Here is a 17,921-nt window from a genome sequence, read left to right as displayed (position 1 = left end):
GTTGTGGTTCTGCTGTTTCCATTCATTTTCATTCAGAGGAGGATGCAACCTGCCCTTACCCCACCCCTCCATTTTCTGCTCCACCTTGTCATTTTCCCATAGGACTTACAAACTCCCAATATACTAGATAATTCACTTAATAATGATCATTGCTAGTATTATTTTATTATTATTTCTCCTTTCCCCCCCCACATTCGAATGTAAGCGTCATGGAGCAGGGGTTTTATTCCTTGGACTCTGGCAGCATCTGAAGGCAGGACTAAGAAAGTTGGGCTTGATTCTGGGGTCACGGGTGTCAACTCAGTTGAGCAGCATGAAGGACTGTGAGAGATGGTCAGTCTCCCTGCCATCCTGTTGTAGTTATTAATCACACCCATTTTCATTCATTAAAGTGTCCCAGCTTAGAGGGCCGGGTGATTGGAGAGGAGGAGGGGAGGCTGGGGAGTTAGAACACAAGTACTCCGGGCCAGAGGGAATGGCCAGCTACAGGGGAGGCAGCCCCCCTACTTTCAGGAACTAGCTCAATGTCCAGTGCATGGCTGGGCTTCGATAAGTGATTCTGGGGACATGGGACGACACTAGAATAACTGAGAGAAATTCCTGTATACCTGTAAATGCCTGCAAGGTAGATAGGCAGTGAGACTATCTGTGAGAGGGACGCAAGCAGAGGGAAGTCAGGGGTCATTTCTGGGTTCTGGGCCTAGACAGGTGACAGGCGAGAGGGAGGAGGGGGTTGGCGACTGGTGAACTAGTATCGTCTTTATTTCTGCAAACTAAAAATATGTTTCCAGGTTAGGTCAAAGGTAAAATGAACACATACTCTTCGTACAAGAGTCAGACAACACAGAGGCATACAAAATGGTACAGATGAAATGATCTTCAGTGATCTCATCTTAAAGAGAGCCCATTCTCTGGCTCCTCGAAACCCCACCAGATGGAGAGAGGGTTGTGGGCCTCTATCCTGTAGGGGAAACACCTGGCTGAAGCAGTTAGACTGTCTCCACCTCTGGGCTGGCTGGAAGGGGCCCAGGAAATGGGGGTGGAGACAAACCAGTTCAGAGGCTCCAGAACTGGGAGGGCTGGGGTCTAAAAGGGAGGTACAGGCCTTGCCCAGCAATCGTTTCAGCCTTCAAGAAACTTCCCCCTCCATCCCTTCTCTGACCCTGACTCCTCCTCACCTGGTGGGGGAGAGGGTCGGGAAGAGGCTTCAGTCGCGTGCCCCAGCTGAACATGCTAGGAGAGTTAAGGACACCCGAGGAGCTGTCTTAAGGAAAAGAGGTCCCCAAGGGATTTCCTGTATCACAAGGCCTCCAGGAAGACGCAGGAACATCCTGGCCGGATGAGGCTTTGGCCAGCTGCTTCAGTCACGTTTCCCATGCAGCCAGACGCTGCCCCTCGCTGGTTCCCTGCCCCATCCCCTACCTGGGGCTACTCCCACATCTCCTGACCAAAGGTGGTCTTCAGGTGACCTGCACTCAAGTTTGATGATATAACTGGAACCCTAAAGACAACTTTTTTGGAAGAAACCACAATGATTACCCAAGGTGACACCTTTTTATTTTTCATTCAGTGCTATAACAGTGCAGGAAAAAGGAACACAGCAAACATCGCACTTATGATCAACATCCTTCTGCGGTCTCATCTCATCATGCACATGCATTTTAGCTGCTGTCCTCAGTGTGCACACACTATCTACCCTGTACAGCATTTCACGTGTCTGCGGCATCTGCGCGCGGCCCATTTTCAGGGGGCTGTGGCCTCCCTCCGGGTCATGGTTTGGGGAGCTGGCTGAGCCATTCAGTTACCTCTGAGCAGGCATTTGGCTTGAAGTGAAATCAACCCCATTGCACCCACCCTTCCTTTCCCCTTCAAGGTTCCTCTAGCAAAGCAGGATCTCCAAGCCAGCAGGTGTATAGAGCCTGGGATTATTCCTGTTACACGTGTATCTACTGCTCTTCAGAAAAGCAGAACCAATCCCAGTGCTCAGTGTTGCCAATTTCCCTACAGCTCTGCAAGTTGTGGAGAGATGATATGGATATATATACATATGGTTTAATGGTTGGGTACTTAATCCCCTCATTGTATAGTTGAGAAAACTGAGAGACGCAGCACCTTCCACAGGGTCATCCCCCTAGAGGACAGCAGAGAGATCCAGTGCTGGAGGTCACATCCCCTGACCCCCTCTCAGTGCTCCGTCGGCCACACCACTCTACCTCTGACAGTTGCTTCTAACACAGACACAGCAGGCTCTTCTTCTCTTGTCCTTTGTCCTTGGAGGAAAGCCGAAGCACGGCCCTTCCCCTCACCGTCCCGTGTCCTGCAGACCAGGTTTCTAGGCTTCATCTGCTAGATCCAGGCCCTGAGGAGCTCCTCAGAAGACAGCCCGGCCGCCACACAGGCTTCTACCTCTTCCCTTCTGCAGCTGATTAGCTTCTGGGGTGAACTGGTTATTTTCTGAAAAACAATTTTCATTCATATTCATGAGGTGAATAGTCATAGTAATAGTAATCGTGGAGAATATCACCAAAAACCTCAACTATCTGATTCATTAACTTTCCAGCAGCAGAAAAGCCCAAAGACAATTCTAACCCCTAGAACAAGGGCTTCCCACCTTCACTGAGATCGTCTCCCAGGTCACCAACCAGCAGATGTCTTGGGGTCCTGCCTCCTCGGCACTCCTCCCTAGGGGACCCTGCCCCACAGAAGCCCAGAATGTAGTTCTGGTCCAAAAAATCTAACCTTCTTCCGCCAGAGAGCTCTGAAAAGAGTGACCTGGTCTGAGGTGCTCCACGTACAGCACTAGCAGGGTGTCTGGTCCAGGGATGGTGCTCCATAAACAGGAGTCCCTTCCTACTCATACTTCACATTCCTGCTATCTTCTCCCAGCAACCCCAATACATCATCATAACTGGTTGTAAAAATGCAGGTATCAACCTTTCAGGGCGACTTTCCCCAGTGTCACCCCTAGACCACTCGCCTCCAACAAACTCACTTGGGTCGCGCACAGCTTCTCCCACAGCCCTTCCCATCATCACTTTTCTTTTTTCTTTTTTTTTGGCTACACCATAGGGCATATGGTATCTTAGTTCCCCGACCAGGGATCAAACCCGTGTCCTCTGCAGTGGAAGCGCAGAGTCTTAACCACTGGACCACCAGGGAAGTCCCTCCCTGTCATCACTTTAAAGAGTGGCAGGTGGGCACAATGGTTTCCTCCACCCCCATCCCCAGAGACATTAGCTTCATCTAGTCGGTTGCCCTTGATCTTGTTTGTAAAGAGGTGGCTACAGGGCTCACTCCTGGTGTCCACAGGCAAATAATGGGAAAGCAAGGCTCACTGAATGGGATGTCAGTGTGGAGCCCACCACCAATTCCCTGATGCTGGTCTGGTCAGATTCCCAGGACACTGGCTACCTACATCTGCGGTGCTTATACCTGATTGCTTTTTAAACTCTAGAGGAGTGCCTTGCAATGGAAATGTAATGTGAGCTACATAAGCCATTAAAAATTCTCCAGTAGCACATTTTATAAAGAGAGAAATAGGTAAAGTTAATTTTAAAAATATATTTTATTTTAAAAATAAATATTATTTCAACATCTAATCTGCATAAAAATATTAATAAACTATTTTATACTCTTCTTGTACCGTCTTCAAAATCTGTCATGTATTTCATAGTTACAGCACATCTCAGTTTGGACTAGTCACATTTCAAGTGCTTAATCATCACATATGGCTGCAGCTACCATACTGGATGGCGTCGTTCTAGAACATTAAAGTGAAACAGCTTACTTTCAGAATTTCAGAAGGTACAAAACTGTTGTCCCATAGTTTAGAACAAACTTCCAAGCAAGGTTCAGCTGATATACTTTTTTTAAATTTGAATTTGTTCTTAACATTTGAAAATCAGGAGATTTATTATAAAGTCTGGATTGCTGGATTCTCATTTCAAATTATAAAGTCTGGATTGCTGGCTCACATCCCCTCTTGGCAGCAAACTGCATGAACTGAGAAGAAGCTGGTTTCTTTAGCTGGGCCATGTTTGCCATGGTCCTCCTATCTATCTCTCCCTATTAAATCACATTTATTGCACTGTACACTCTTTTTTTTTTTTTTTTTTTTTTAAATCTATCTGGGCCCCAGAGGCATCTGGGCTCACAAACTCCACTTTCTATGAAGCACACAAAGTCAGACTTGGGATGGCCCATTGGAGCACATCTCAATTTAGAGACGACTAACTTGAGGCCATCTTGATGTTTGCTACCCACATTACAGTGGAATGTGACAGCAAGAAGAGAAAGAATAAAGTGAGTCACAGAAAGGAAACAAAGAACCTTTAGCACCAAAGCCTCCATCCCCATGAAGCAATTATGGGTAAAGGACAAGGAAAATACATTATATTTTAAAATAGGGAACACACACCAAGCAGTCTTAGTATAATTTTCCTTGCATATATATTTTTGCCATAGACTGTTACTTGGTGATAAAAACTTGAGTGGAAAGACATTCTTAATGGTACATTTCAGAGTGCAACCATCACCAACTGTAAAATTATAGATGAAGACATGAAATGTTTAATCCAAACAGACAAATTAAACACTTACAAACTCAATAGGACTTTTTGAAGACTTGTTGAGGATTTCCACTTGGTAATTTTCCATGGTTTAATTGGAAAGATGCATGGTCTTTGCAAGGTTGGCTGGAAGTTGCTTTTTAATAGTTTGGAGGATTATCTATGACCAGTGCAAATGTTGAAGTGCAGCTAGGCTGTGCTAAAGTAAAGGCTGAGAGGGGGGAGATGGTGGTGGTGATGTGCAGCTCCAGAACTTATTTGGGATTTGATGGACACTAGCTATCTATTTCTCACAAAACACTGTGGGAAATGCATACACTCAGAGAAACTGTCCATGTTAAAATCTGGAGAGAAACAGAATACATTAAAAGCCTTATGGAAAAGAATGCATGTAGGAACAGACACTAGAACAAAGTAGGAAGGATGGTAAGGGGAACAGAGAAGCAAAAGGTGGTCAAGGGTCATGGCATTTACCTTCCACAGACAAAAGTGGTCATTCTCTCATAGAATCTCCTTATCTCGGGACTTCCCTGGTGGTCCAGTGGGTAAGACTCTGTACTCCCAATGCAGGGGGCCCAGGTTTGATCCCTGATCAGGGAACTAGATCCTGCATGCATGCCGCAGCTAAGAGTCCCATGCCGCAACTAAGAAGCCCACATGCTGCAACAAAGATCCTGCATGCCACAACTAAGACCTAGTGCAGCCTAAATAAATGAATAAAAAAAAAAAAAAAAAAAAAAGAATGTCCTTGTCTCTGGTCTCATCTCAGTTGCGTGGTTTTCTCCAAAAGCTATTTTTAGGGTATGGCTCATAATACATTAGGATTCCTAGGAGCTCTTGCCATTGGAGGGCTTTCCTTGTGCACCTGAAATTCTACAGGGAATGGACCCTTTACATTGTTCTTTCCCTGGCCCTTTACTCCGTGGCTCCCTAACAATACACTGGGTCCTTGGAGGGAACTCTGCTAGGTCATTGAATGTAGGACCAGAAGAGGGAAATTGAAGGAGGGTATTAGGAATGCAAGAGCTCGTGAGTAGAGGGTAAGCATGGAAATAGAGTTGAGAAGGAAGCCGTAAAGGGTAACTCCTCAGTGGAGTCCAGCCGAGGAGGCTGAGCTTTTTATGTGTGTGCAAAAGAAGAGCTAGTGACCTGCTGAGCCAGGAATGCTCCCCTCCCATCATCATCGTTTTCGGTTCATTCAGGGGTTCTTCCTTTACTGCAGGGCTCCGCTTTTACTAACGGCAGAGGAGCACCAATCAGACCGATCTTCCTGCAGAGAGCAACTTCAAAAACGGATCAAAATATGAAACCAACTTCCTTAAGTCACAGGAGAGCAACCAAAAGTTGACACTTGGAAGAAGGGAATGTCTCTGGGTGAGTTTCCCATTTTTTACAGTTCCCTGAGGAGCTGAGGGCAGGTCTCTCTTGGTGCCATGAACAGAAGAACCAGAAAACAGATATGGGTGCAAACAGAAAAGTTAGGAAGTGAGAGGACTAGAATTAAGTGTTAATGGATTAAACATTGCAATTAAATGGCAGAGATTGTTGGAACAGATTCACTTAAAAAACAAAACAAAACAAAGCAAAAAACCTCTGTGCTGCTTCAAGAGACACCATTTAAATTTGAGAACACGCATAAGTTTAAGATAAAAATATGGAAGAAGATACACCCTACAAACAGTAGACAAAAAAGGGTATATTGATATCAGGATAAGAATACTGCCAGAGATAAAGAGGGACATTTCATGATGATAAAAGACTCAATTATTCAGGAAGACCTATCAATCATAAATATGTATGCACCTAAAACAGGTTCAAAACACATGAAGGAAAAATTGACATGAAAGGAGAAACAGACACATCTACACTCATAGTTAGAGATTTTGTTGTCTCTCTCTCAATAACTAATAGAACTATTCCAACAAAATCAGTGAGGACAAAGATGATCTGAAGAGTATTAAACATTTTGGTCCAATTGATATTTATAAAACACCACCCAACAACAGCAGAATACACATCCTTTTGTGCTTCAGGGAACTCTGAGCCCCTCAAGTTCTTGCTGAAGGGGATGCAGGCCAGCCCTGTCCCCTATGTTTGATACATCCCACTGCCTTTATGTTTAGCAGTAAACCCTTTAGTCATCCAGAGGGGCTGGAGGGGGAACCGATGTAAAGAACACTGGTTGGTAAACATTATGAAAAAGGGCAAATGAAATGAGCAAATATCCATAAAGCCTTAGAACGGTGCCTGGTGCTTAATTCTGGACCAGTGTCCCCTGGAGTCATGACTCCCTAAACTCCTGGAAAGAAAGAGAGCTGACACTAGGATCATATGGTGGGGCGTGCAGGGTGTCCTGAGGACTGGGCTGCAGGGAGGGTTAGTCCTCCTGTGAAGGGGGAGCATGGCCTGTGCTCTCAGGGTCCTGTGATGTCACAAGAGGCACCCTTCCAGGGTAACTCCTGGCTGACAAGGAACTACAGGAATGTATAGCTTGCAGGCAGTTCTGGCTCTAGCTGCTTCTGAGAAGCTGACCCCTAACCCCATCCTCCCAGGACAGAAGGGTGAGATATCCCTGAGGGGACAGGGATGGGTTTGCTTTTGTTTGTTATTATTTTGTTGTGTTCTGTTGCACTGCTTGGTGGGTTGAGGTCTGGGGCGGAGGTGGGGGGCTAGGGTGCACAGAAAGCAGACAGATGCAACGTGTGGGGATCTCTGGAGACCTGCTTTTGCTTTTCCCCGACCCTGGCACAGCACACAGGGCCTGTCCCCACTGGAGACACTCAGATCTATGGCCCAGTGACCTCAGGAGTAAGATAAGAACCCTGGCTTGTGAGGAGTTGGGATCCCTCACCTTCGGTAGTCACAGGTCCAGCTAGTCCCCCTGCCCCCAGCCAAAGGCAAAGCAGGCTCCACGCGCCCTAATTTCACACACGTGCACTTCACCCTGAGGACCCATGAGGCTCTTGGCGTATGAACTGACTATGTTGTGTTGGAACATATTTCTGGATGCAGCTGCTGTTACAATGATGGGAGGGAGGTAAGAAGGCTCGGTAGGCCGGTCCTCAGGGTAAGAATATGCATGACGTCTGGAATGCAGAGCCTCCTGGGCTGGGCTACACACCTGCTGCCTTGGCCGTGCCAGGACCTGGGGGCAAGGAGCAGAGGCCTGATGGGAGCCTGGAGAAGGCCACCACCCCCTGGTGATGGGACGTCTCCCAGCCCCTCTGACTTGGAGGGAATTCCTATAAGTACTCTTCTCCCCGCTTTGTGCAAATGCTTGTAAACCCACGATATGTGTGTCCCTGCCCCACTAAGGCCCAGACTACATCGGGTCAGCATCATGCTGAAAGGAAAAAGAACAGTTACCAAGGTGTCGGGGAGCATCACCACGGGGCAACAGGAGTGCTGGAGCAGCCGGCGCATTTTCCAGATGGAGAGCGGCACAACCACGAGGATCAGCATGAAGCCCACAAACGAGAGCAGAGCCAGTGCCAGCGGCAGGGTCTCTCCTGGAAACGGAAAGACAGGAACCGGCTTAGGAGACAATCCTGGGCCTCCCTCACTTTCCTGGATCTGGCTCTGCACACGGGCCAAGAGAGCAGATGCCAACACCCTGACATCTGATGTGTGCCCTAGTGACCGAAATGACCACCATTAAAGCCATTTTTCTAGAATCCAGATTGGTTTCCAGAAAGCCAAGGAAGATTACGATCTTTTTCTTGGGAAGGGAAAGGGAGGAGCATCATCTCCTAGCTGTATTTGCACGTACCTCTGAGCCACTGCCAGGAAGAAGGCAGAGGGCCAGGCCCTGGGCAGGATGAGGGGGAAGCACCAAAAGAGAACAGCCCAGAAGGGAGCTGGGCAGTAACTGAAAACAAAGTGTATTTCACAATTTACTCTTGGCATTGATTCGTGTGATGGAGGAAAATGCTGAATTCAGAGCACAGTCACATAATAACTCATATATCAAGCCCCTGCGAGGGTTAAGTGACTTACCCCAGGTCACACAGGTAGGGCTGGCTCCAAATTCTACTAAGTGATGTATCAGAAAGTGCCAAGTCTGAACGTCTGGAGATGCGGAAGGGGGGGACAGGTTACTTTCCCATCTCTCTGTCCTATTCGTTTAGCCCCTCTGGGCTGGACTGCTCACCCAGGATGTGAAGGGTGCCACAGCCAATGCAGCTGCAGAGAAGCTGGTGGGCTCTTCCAGATGGCTGGGGTCCCCAGAGTTTGTATCAATGATTTTGGAAAATATGTTGGCAGTACACATCAATAGATGCACAGATGTTCATACTCTTTCATCCACTCCTGTGAGTGGATTCCAAAGAATAATTCCAAGGAAGGAAACGTATGCAGAAAGCAGTTCACAGCAACATCTTTATTAGAGCAACAGCCTCGCATAACCAGCCCCACTTTCTGCCCAAAGCAGCACCCCTGCACCTTCTGCCATCCCAGCACGCTCTGGTGTGCTTTCTCATAGCACGTACCACCAAGGGACACCATCTCATTTGTTTACTGCCTTGTAGCCTGTCTCCCCAACTAGAAGGTAAGCTCGGTGAGGGCAGGGACTTCCCTGCTGTATCCCAGTGACGGGGCCAGCAGGTGGCACATAGTCAGTGCTCAATAATTATTCACTGAATGAATGAATGAATCAGTGAATGAACATCATCTTCAAAAGCAGATGGCAATGATCTAAATACCCCCCATGGAGGATGATTTAATACATCATGGGATATCATCACGGCAGGACAGGAGTTCAGCTATTAAAATGAGAATTAGGATATATACAGACTTGTTCACTGCATCACGGGTTGTAGTGGCAAAAGACTGGAAAGCACAGAACATACCTGTTTATGGGGGATGGTTACATATACATTGGCACACCCATATACTGGCTTGTTATGCATGTTCTTAAACAGTGAGGTAGATCTATATGTACTGACATTAACAGGTGCTCACAATAGCAATGCCCAGTGAAGGTGAGCGAGGTACAAAGCAGTAAGCACAGTCCAGTCCCAGTTGTGCCTCTGAGTACTGGTATCACATGATGACTGGAGGATTAAATGCCAGACTTGCCAAAGGAAACCTCCTGAGTGGTGTGGGGAGAATGGAGAACGTGTACCTCTTACTTTATATACTTCTGTGTTGTTCGAATTTTTTTTAACAAGCTTGACTTACATGGTTTTAAAAAGTAGTATAAAATGAGGGTCTGGGGGAGGGATAAATTAGGAGTTTGGGATTAACATATACACACAACTATATATAAAACAGAGAGCTTCCCTGGTGGCGCAGAGGTTGAGAGTCCACCTGCCGATGCAAGGGACACGGGTTCGTGCCCCAGTCCGGGAAGATCCCACATGCTGCGGAGCGGCTGGGCCAGTAAGCCATGGCCACTGAGCCTGCATGTCCGGAGCCTGTGCTCCGCAACAGGAGAGGCCACAGCAGTGAGAGGCCCGCGTACCGCAAAAAAAAGATAACAGATAACCAACAAGGACCTACTGTATAGCACAGGGAACTATATTCAGTATCTTGTAATAACCTATAATGGAAAAGAATCTGAAAAAGAATAGATTTATATACATATATATATACATATAACTGAATCACTTTGTTGAACACCTGAAACTAACAGAACTATAGTTGTGAAAAGCAACTATACTTCAATTAAAAGATAAATAAAGACCCAAAAAAAGTAGTATAAAATGGTAATCAGAAAATCTACACGGAAAATGTTATGGATGTGATATTTGTGAAAAAGCAGACTCAAAGTGTATGTATAATTCAACAACAACATGTGTCTACACAAAGGCTAACAGTCCTTTGACCCAGCAACTCTACTTCCAGGGATTTATCCTTCAAGTATACCAGCAAATGATCTATGCCCAAGGTAATTAATGAAAGCATTGGCTGTAATAGCAAAATATTGGGAGAAAAAAACTAAATACCCATCAATAGGGAGCTAGTTGAATTAGTTATATATACATACAGTGGAATACTATGTAGCTACAAAGAAGGATGAAAAAGTTCTTTTCAGATATGGAAAAATCTACAAGATATGTAAAGTGATAAAGACAAGATCCAGAACAGTGCATGGAGTGTGCTAACATTTGTGCTAAAAGGAGGGGAAATATATAAAAATATATTCCCATTTACTTGTAAATGTATTGAGAAGTCTTTAGAAGGATATACAAAAAGCTAATACCTCTGGGGGAGGGGTGGGAATTACATGGATGAGGAAGGCGGTTCCACACGTACCTTATCTTTTTTTTTTTTTTTTTTTTTGTGGTACGCGGGCCTCTCACTGTTGTGGCCTCTCCCGTTGCGGAGCACAGGCTCTGGACGCGCAGGCTCAGCGGCCATGGCTCGCGGGCACAGCCGCTCCGTGGCATGTGGGATCTTCCCGGACCGGGGCACGAACCCGTGTCCCCTGCATCGGCAGGCAGACTCTCAGCCACTGTGCCACCAGGGAAGCCCTCAAAATGATAATTTTTAAAAAACTAAAAAGTTATACACAAATGTCACTCATGGTGTTTGTGTGGCAAAATCATGGGATATGGGGTTTTGTTTTATTTCTTTTCACTGCAGGCTTTTAAACCATAAAAAATTCAAGGGAAAAAATTAAGTCAAACAAGAGGATTCTACAAACTTTCTATAAGGCCCCTCCCAGCTGAGCGCAGCCGTGCTACACAGTGGGCTACGTCCACACGAGGTGCGACGCTCAGGCCCCACTGCCTCACTAGCACCCCCCTCTGATACCCAGGCAGCTGCCACCGGGTCAACCAGCCTTGCAACATCTGGCCTCAGGCCTCGGGAGCTTTCAGGGAAAAGTGTTCTAGACAGCTGCCAAGTGACCCCTGCCCAGCCCCAGAGTGGACTCTCTTCGGGGGGGATTGGAACGCAGAAAAATTTCACCACAGGATCTACCCAGCCTGGGGGAACAGGTCAGGGAAACCGAGGGGATACTCGGAAGCAGCAAGCAACGAGCATCGCCCAGGAGGGGCAGACAGGCGGTCTTACCTTGCACCTTGACACATTCTGTCTGGCTGAAGGCACTGTGCCTCCCAATGGCCTTCACGAACGTCCGGACCTTCACGCAGTGTGCAGCCCCTGGCTCCATGGTTTCCAGGTGCACCGGAATGCCCCCGCGCCTCACCATCTTGACGTGTTCCTTTAAGAAAACAGAAAACAGTTACACTCTGGGGGAAGCAGGACACAAAAGCGGGAGAAGGAGGGAAGGGAAGCTGTAAATATTTCCTTTCCAAGATGCATACAGAATGTTCCTCTCATTCATTCATTTATTCATTCATTCATTCTTAAATATTTATTTATTTATTTAGCACCTACGGTGTGCCAGGCACTGGTGTAAGCACTGAACAAAACAGGGACACAGCATTGAGCAAAACAAAGTTCCTGCTCTCGTGGAGCTTATGTGGGGTAAGACAGACCATATATAACACACATCAGGTGGTGATGAGGGTTATGAAGAAAAATGAAGTAGGGCAAAAAGGTAGAGAGTGATGAGGAGGCACCAGAATAGGGATTAGGGAAGACCTCTCTGATAGGGTAATATTTGGACAGAGACCTGAAGGTCAGAAATCTGACTGGTGGCTTGGCCGGGCCACTGCTGCCAGGGGGATCAGTGCACAGGAACACTGGAGCCTGTGGGCAGTGCCTCCTCACACTTGCATCCATTCACTGTCTGTCCATCCATCTGCACGCCCCTCCACCCCCACTCACCCCCTGAGGGCTGTGCTCTGCGTCTGAACCTGTGGAGACTCGTCTGGGCCAGGCCCAGGTGGCTCAGGACACGGGCTCCTCTCCCAGCACCGGCTCTGCACCTCCCGAAGAATCCTAGGGATCTGCATGCTCCCAGCCAGCCCAGGCCCTGATCAGTCCCGCATTCGACTCCCTCCGCCTGGCAATGCCACCTCCTACCACTGGGCCCTGACCCAGCAGGAATAAATGCTGGAAACCATGGCTGTTGCCTGTTCCACCTACACACACCACCTTCCAGGGGAAGCTACCCAGCCCACGGTCCCCATTGAGTGGGTGGTAGGGGACATGACCTGTCCCTCAGACACTGGCATTAGGTCAGGGGTACCCTTGGCCTGGAAATGGTCTATCAGAGGCCAGCGAGCAACCGGCGACCCCTAAGCTTGGCCTGATAAGACAAGCAGTACCAGTCAGATTTCCTCTGCTAGGAACTGATCTTGGGGAACTGATACCTGCAGCTAGAAGCAGGGACCAAGGGGAGAGGACATGGCGAGGAGGAGTCAGGCCTGGTAAGGCACAGCCATAGGCATGTGCAGGAAGGAGTGGTGAGGGATCAGGGCCTGCGAGCAAGCTGGGGAGAGGGCCACGGAAAGAGTGCAATAGAGAGGACCCGCTGGAGGGAATCAGAGACTCCACAGACGGGGGCCCCTGGGCAAGTGAGGCTGTGCTGCAGCCTGGCTCTGGGCCTGCTCTGATCATGGAGTCTGTGAGAGCCCCTTATAGCACCATATTAATCCCTGTGACAGAGCCTATTTTTCCTTGTGCTGACTCGAGTGGGCCTTGTCACCATTTCAGCTTGGACAGGGCCTCCACAGGTCTGCCCAAGCTCCATCCTTTCTGCTGCTGTGGCTGCAGGATGCTTGGCCACACCCTCTGGGAGAGCTGACCTCCCACCCAGCCTAGCCCGCAGCATCCATCCCACAGGGTAGGGCAGCGCCCCATCTAGGCATTCCGGGTGGCCCATTGGCTCAGAATTAGTGCTGTTTATCAGCCAGCTCCTGACTCTCTGCCCCGACTTCTGCACCCTGCCCAGATACACACCCTCGAGAGCCTTGTGCCAGCCTCATATGCTTTTGAAATCATCCAGTTGATCTGGAACACCCTGGTCTGCCGCCTGTAAACAGCAGGGAGAATGGCTGAGAAGACATGCTGATGAGGGAGAAGAAATGCATTGAAAAGGTATCATGGATCCAACTATGGCAGAGGTTAGGGCAAGGAGGCAGCCCTCATACTTTAGCAAACGTGGCCTGAGACAGCTCCCAGCCACAGTCTGGGTTGGACCAAGGCAGTCCTCTGAGGAAGAGGCTGCCGGGATTGTCAACCTACGCCCATCTCTCCTTTCCCACACTTCACCCAGGCCCGCTCATCCTCAGGCCACCCCAGACAGCAAGCACTGCAGGGGCTGGCTTTCCTCATCCAGCTCTCGGAGGTCTGTGACTGCTTCTCCAAAGTCTAACTCAAAGGCCAAGGGTGGAAGTCTCACCTTGGCACCAGGCTCTCTCTTCCAGTAGGCCACGAAGAACTCAAACTGTGGCCCCAGGTCTTCCAGCTTAATAACCAGGTGGAAGCCATCCTTGGTGATCTCCATCCCAGGTGGAGTGAGGATGGCTGTTGGCAAGACAAGGAGAGAATCAAAGCCAGCCCCACACAAGACTGAGTTTTGTCCAGGGAGACCATGACCAAGCCATCAGTAGAAACATGTCAGGCTCATGGGAGGGGAGGGGTTTGGATATGGCTTCACGGTGTGCAGAGGCGTGTACACTGATCCTCTCCTGTACTCAGCAGGTGCTCAGTAGACACTTTTTGAATGATGAGCAAATGAAAAAAACAAATGACAACAACTTACTACAATTCGCATAGATCAGTTATATATACTGGCTGCTGCTAACTCTCAAACATCAGCAAATCAGCAGCCTGTGGATGGGTTGGCCTCTCTATTCTCAGTCCAAGGATTCTTCAATCTCATATCCTTAATGGAAGATGTTGGAAAATCAGAGGGTTTTACAAATTCCAATAATCAGCTCTAGAAATTTACAGCATAAGCACAAGCACCATCCTTCATATTACTGGATCCCAAACAGAGAGGCCAGCAGCCCCCACGGATACTTTCCTATCAGGAGACCAAGAACAGAAGGGCCCACACAGACAGTCTTTAGTCCCTGGTTACTGATGATGGATCCAGACTTGCCTCTCAGATCCAGATGCTGCAGGACCAGAGGGGCCACCGCAATTGCTGGCCTTGGCTTGGCAAGTTTAGCGGAGTGTGTTCTGGGCTACATCCTCCTGCACTGGGGTCAGTGGACACTCAAAAGAAAGGCAGTTCCTGCAGGGAGTTTTCAGAGAACAAAGTATTTCCTGGCATTTGAAGAGCTGCCTGGAAAAGGAACATGAGGACTTGGAAAGTCAGGGACCAACTGTACAAAACAGACCCAGTCCAGAGGCTTCATATGAGCCTACAGCACCACAAGAACTGTGTCTGAAACACCTCCAGTAGGGAGAGAGATGTTTTGACTCCTCCAGTTTTAAGTCAAACATGATTAGAATTGGATTCCCTGGTCTCCATCTATGTTGAGATTAGAATTAGACAAAATGACCTGTCATTTCAGTTCAGAGAATTTTTTGACAAAGTTGGGACAAGAACTCCTGTCCTGTGTACTGTACAAACTTATCTCATTTAATCCATCCAGCAAGCTTAAGAAGGTAAATACTGTTCTTATCGTACAGATAATGTAACAGCCTCAGAGAGGTTGAGTGACTTTCCCAGAATCACACAGTTAATGGCCAGAATTTGAGTCCATGTCTTTCCACGTTTCTAGACTCTGCTGTGGGGTGTTTTTTAACTCCTGATGAACAGGATGCACATAGATCGCTTAAATCAGACTCTAAGCTTGGGCCCTGGAGATAAGTGGTTCTAAAGCTCCCCTGTGACGTGAATTCATATAATTGAGGTTAAGAACCTCTGCTCTCAACAGGCTTCCCTTTAAGAGTAGGAGATCCTTTTCAAGAGAGCCTTAAAATAAGATTTTTCATATGTCTTGGGAGAAGTCAGCGTGGCCTTTTTCAAAGGCCAAAGAACAGACGTAATGCCCTTGAGAGTCTCGATTCCATCCCAACTCTGCAGCTAACTTCACCTGCACAGGGACCATACAGGAGCAGCTTCTGGGGCAGGTACAGAGACTCCCTTCCCCAGCTCCTCCTGCAGTGGCCCTTTTCCTGTTTATATTGGCCTTCTCAAGCACAAGCTGCTACTGCACACACCCGCCCCCATAGCTTTGTAGGCACTCCCTCAATCTCCAAATGCCCTGTGCCTTCCTTTCCAACAGCTGCCAGCCCCCAGCAATGACCTTGGCTGGAGCCCGTGCTTCTAGGAGCCAAAGGGAGGTGGTGCCGGGTGCTGCCCAGGCACGGCAGGAAGAGGCAAAGCTGCACTACCCTCCAGCGCCTCTCAGGCTTCCCCAGGGCCTGCAATGGGATCCCACTGCCTCCACCATATCCTCCCAGTGCCTAGAGAAAGAGACTGGGAAGAGGAGCCCACATTCGGCACCAAAATTTCTATTGGTATCCATTCCAATTGCCCCACTGCTGCCCCCAGCTCTTCCCTCCTTCCTCTGCTCTCTGGCTCTCAACTCTGGGCATCCCTTGGGTAATTAATATTAATATTTACTAATAGCTGAGTGCTATGATTAGACAGCACCGCCATGAGCCTTTGCACTTTTCATCTTGTCCACAACTACCCAGTGAGGCAAACTGTTGCCCTTCTTACAGATGAGGACTCAAGGGGCTGAGCTGGGATTTCAACCCCACCTGCCTGACTCTAGAGGGCCAACTTCCCCTTCAAATTCACCTTCCTCAGCCCCTTCTAGCATGGACTCCCTCACCTTCTAACCGTCCTAATTTCTACCCAATCTCATATAGTCCTCAGTAACCTTTGATTCATTCCATTACTGCCCCAAACCTTCCTTTGTCCTCACTCCCAGCAGAGGGTCACCTGTCACACCAAGAAAACAGGTCACCGCAGGCCTTTCCCTTGCCTTTCCTGCATGTCCCAACTGGTCATGTTATCATCCACACCTGCCCTGCCCCTTCTGCCTCCATTCAACCCTCCAGCTGGCAGCCTGTCCACCATCACCACGGCTCCATGAAGCCAGTTTCTCAAGGACCCATTTAGGGGCCTCCTTCAGGCCCAGCAGCAGCTCATCTGCTCTCCCCTCCATGACCCTCTCCCCGCCCAGCACCTACTAGTGCCTTTCCCTCTACCCTCTTTTTAAACCTAAGGTTTCCCAGGAGCCTATCCTGGGTTCTCTTTGTCCTTAGGTCTTGTCCCTGGACATCTCACCTGCTCTCAAGCCACTAGCTATTAATTTTGTGTTGTGTGTCTAACCTTGACCTGTCTGAGCCCGAGGGCCTGATTTCCAACTGCCAATCAGACATCCGTGGCATGATATCCTATAGGCATCTCAATCTCAAAGAGCCCAAAGCCAGCAGCAACTCTTATTCCTCAGACCAGTCGCTGCTCCTGGGTTCTCTTCCTTGGGTGACACTCCCACTAACCCCATCTGGAAGATGGACGCCATCATTATCTCCCCCCACTCTGTCTCCCAATAACTGGTCCCCAAGCGCTGTCCTTTCTAACTCAGCAATGTCTCTAGAATTTGTCCTCTTCTTCCCATCCCTTCCCCACTTCTGGGATCAGGACCCACCTTGGCTCAGCTGGAGTGTTACAACCCCATCCTCACTGTTCACCTGCCCGGAAGGCTTGTCCTACTCCAGTTCACTTTTCACACCACAGCCAGAGTGATTGTTCTGTAAGACAGACCTGGCCTAGACCTTCTCTTCTTCTGTGGCCCTCCTCTTCCGACTTGATCAAGCTTTATGTCAAAGCCCTTCACCATGTGACAAGCTGCTTCCTCGCCCCCAGCATCCAGACCCTGCTACTGCGGTTCCCCACACACACCCTTCTACACACTGGCCATTATTTGTACTCTGCCGTATTTGGTCACCTATCTGGATTCTTCCCTTACTTCTTTTTTTTTTTTTTTTTTTTTTGCGGTACACGGGCCCGTCACTGTTGTCGCATCTCCTGTTGCAGAGCACAGGCTCCGGATGCGCAGGCTCAGCAGCCATGGCTCACGGGCCCAGCCGCTCCGCGGCATGCGGGATCTTCCTGGACCAGGGCACGAACCCACATCTCCTGCATCAGCAGGCGGACTCTCAACCACTGCGCCACCAGGGAAGCCCTCTTCCCTTACTTCTTTCTCAATTATTTTCCAGGTTCTATTGCTATAGAAAAGTTACTTATTCCCAAAGGACTGTTCCTAATCATGTATAGACCCTATTGCACGAAGAAGATGCTCACACAGCAACAAAGATGGAGTTAGCGAGGCCCCAGATGGGAGGCAGTGTAAGATTTATGAGGCACTACTAGGGTAGGGAGAGGCCGTCCTAGCCCCATCTCCCCACTTGCAGAGCAGTTTTCCTTCCAGAGACAGGACTGACTTCCAAAGTCTCTTTCAAAATGAGAGGGAGGGCCTGTGGGAAGCAGCTGACTTTTTAAAATGGAGCAGTTAGGGCTGTTGATGT

At 48.5% G+C, this 17,921-nt stretch overlaps 1 protein-coding gene across 4 annotated transcripts in view; it reads right to left on the bottom strand.

Moving 5' to 3' along the window:
- Nucleotides 1–1,538: 1,538 nt before the first annotated feature.
- Nucleotides 1,539–17,921, bottom strand: part of IL20RB (interleukin 20 receptor subunit beta) — a 30,807-nt gene continuing 14,424 nt past the window's right edge. For 3 of the 4 annotated variants that reach the window (XM_032630162.1, XM_032630161.1, XM_032630163.1), the window contains exons 4-7: nt 13,825–13,949; nt 11,586–11,736; nt 7,935–8,077; nt 1,545–2,454 (exon numbers count right to left, since the gene is read on the bottom strand). In XM_032630162.1, coding sequence (XP_032486053.1) covers nt 2,347–2,454; nt 7,935–8,077; nt 11,586–11,736; nt 13,825–13,949 — 527 coding nt within the window. In that variant the 3' untranslated portion in view covers nt 1,545–2,346. Of the gene's footprint in view, nt 2,455–7,934; nt 8,078–11,585; nt 11,737–13,824; nt 13,950–17,921 lie in introns of all 4 variants that reach the window. The other variant, XM_032630160.1, reaches the window with a different exon arrangement.

This window comes from Phocoena sinus, chromosome 4 (assembly GCF_008692025.1).
Source record: "Phocoena sinus isolate mPhoSin1 chromosome 4, mPhoSin1.pri, whole genome shotgun sequence".
Lineage (NCBI taxonomy): Eukaryota > Metazoa > Chordata > Mammalia > Artiodactyla > Phocoenidae > Phocoena > Phocoena sinus.
This window is presented reverse-complemented; position numbering and strand designations above follow the sequence as displayed.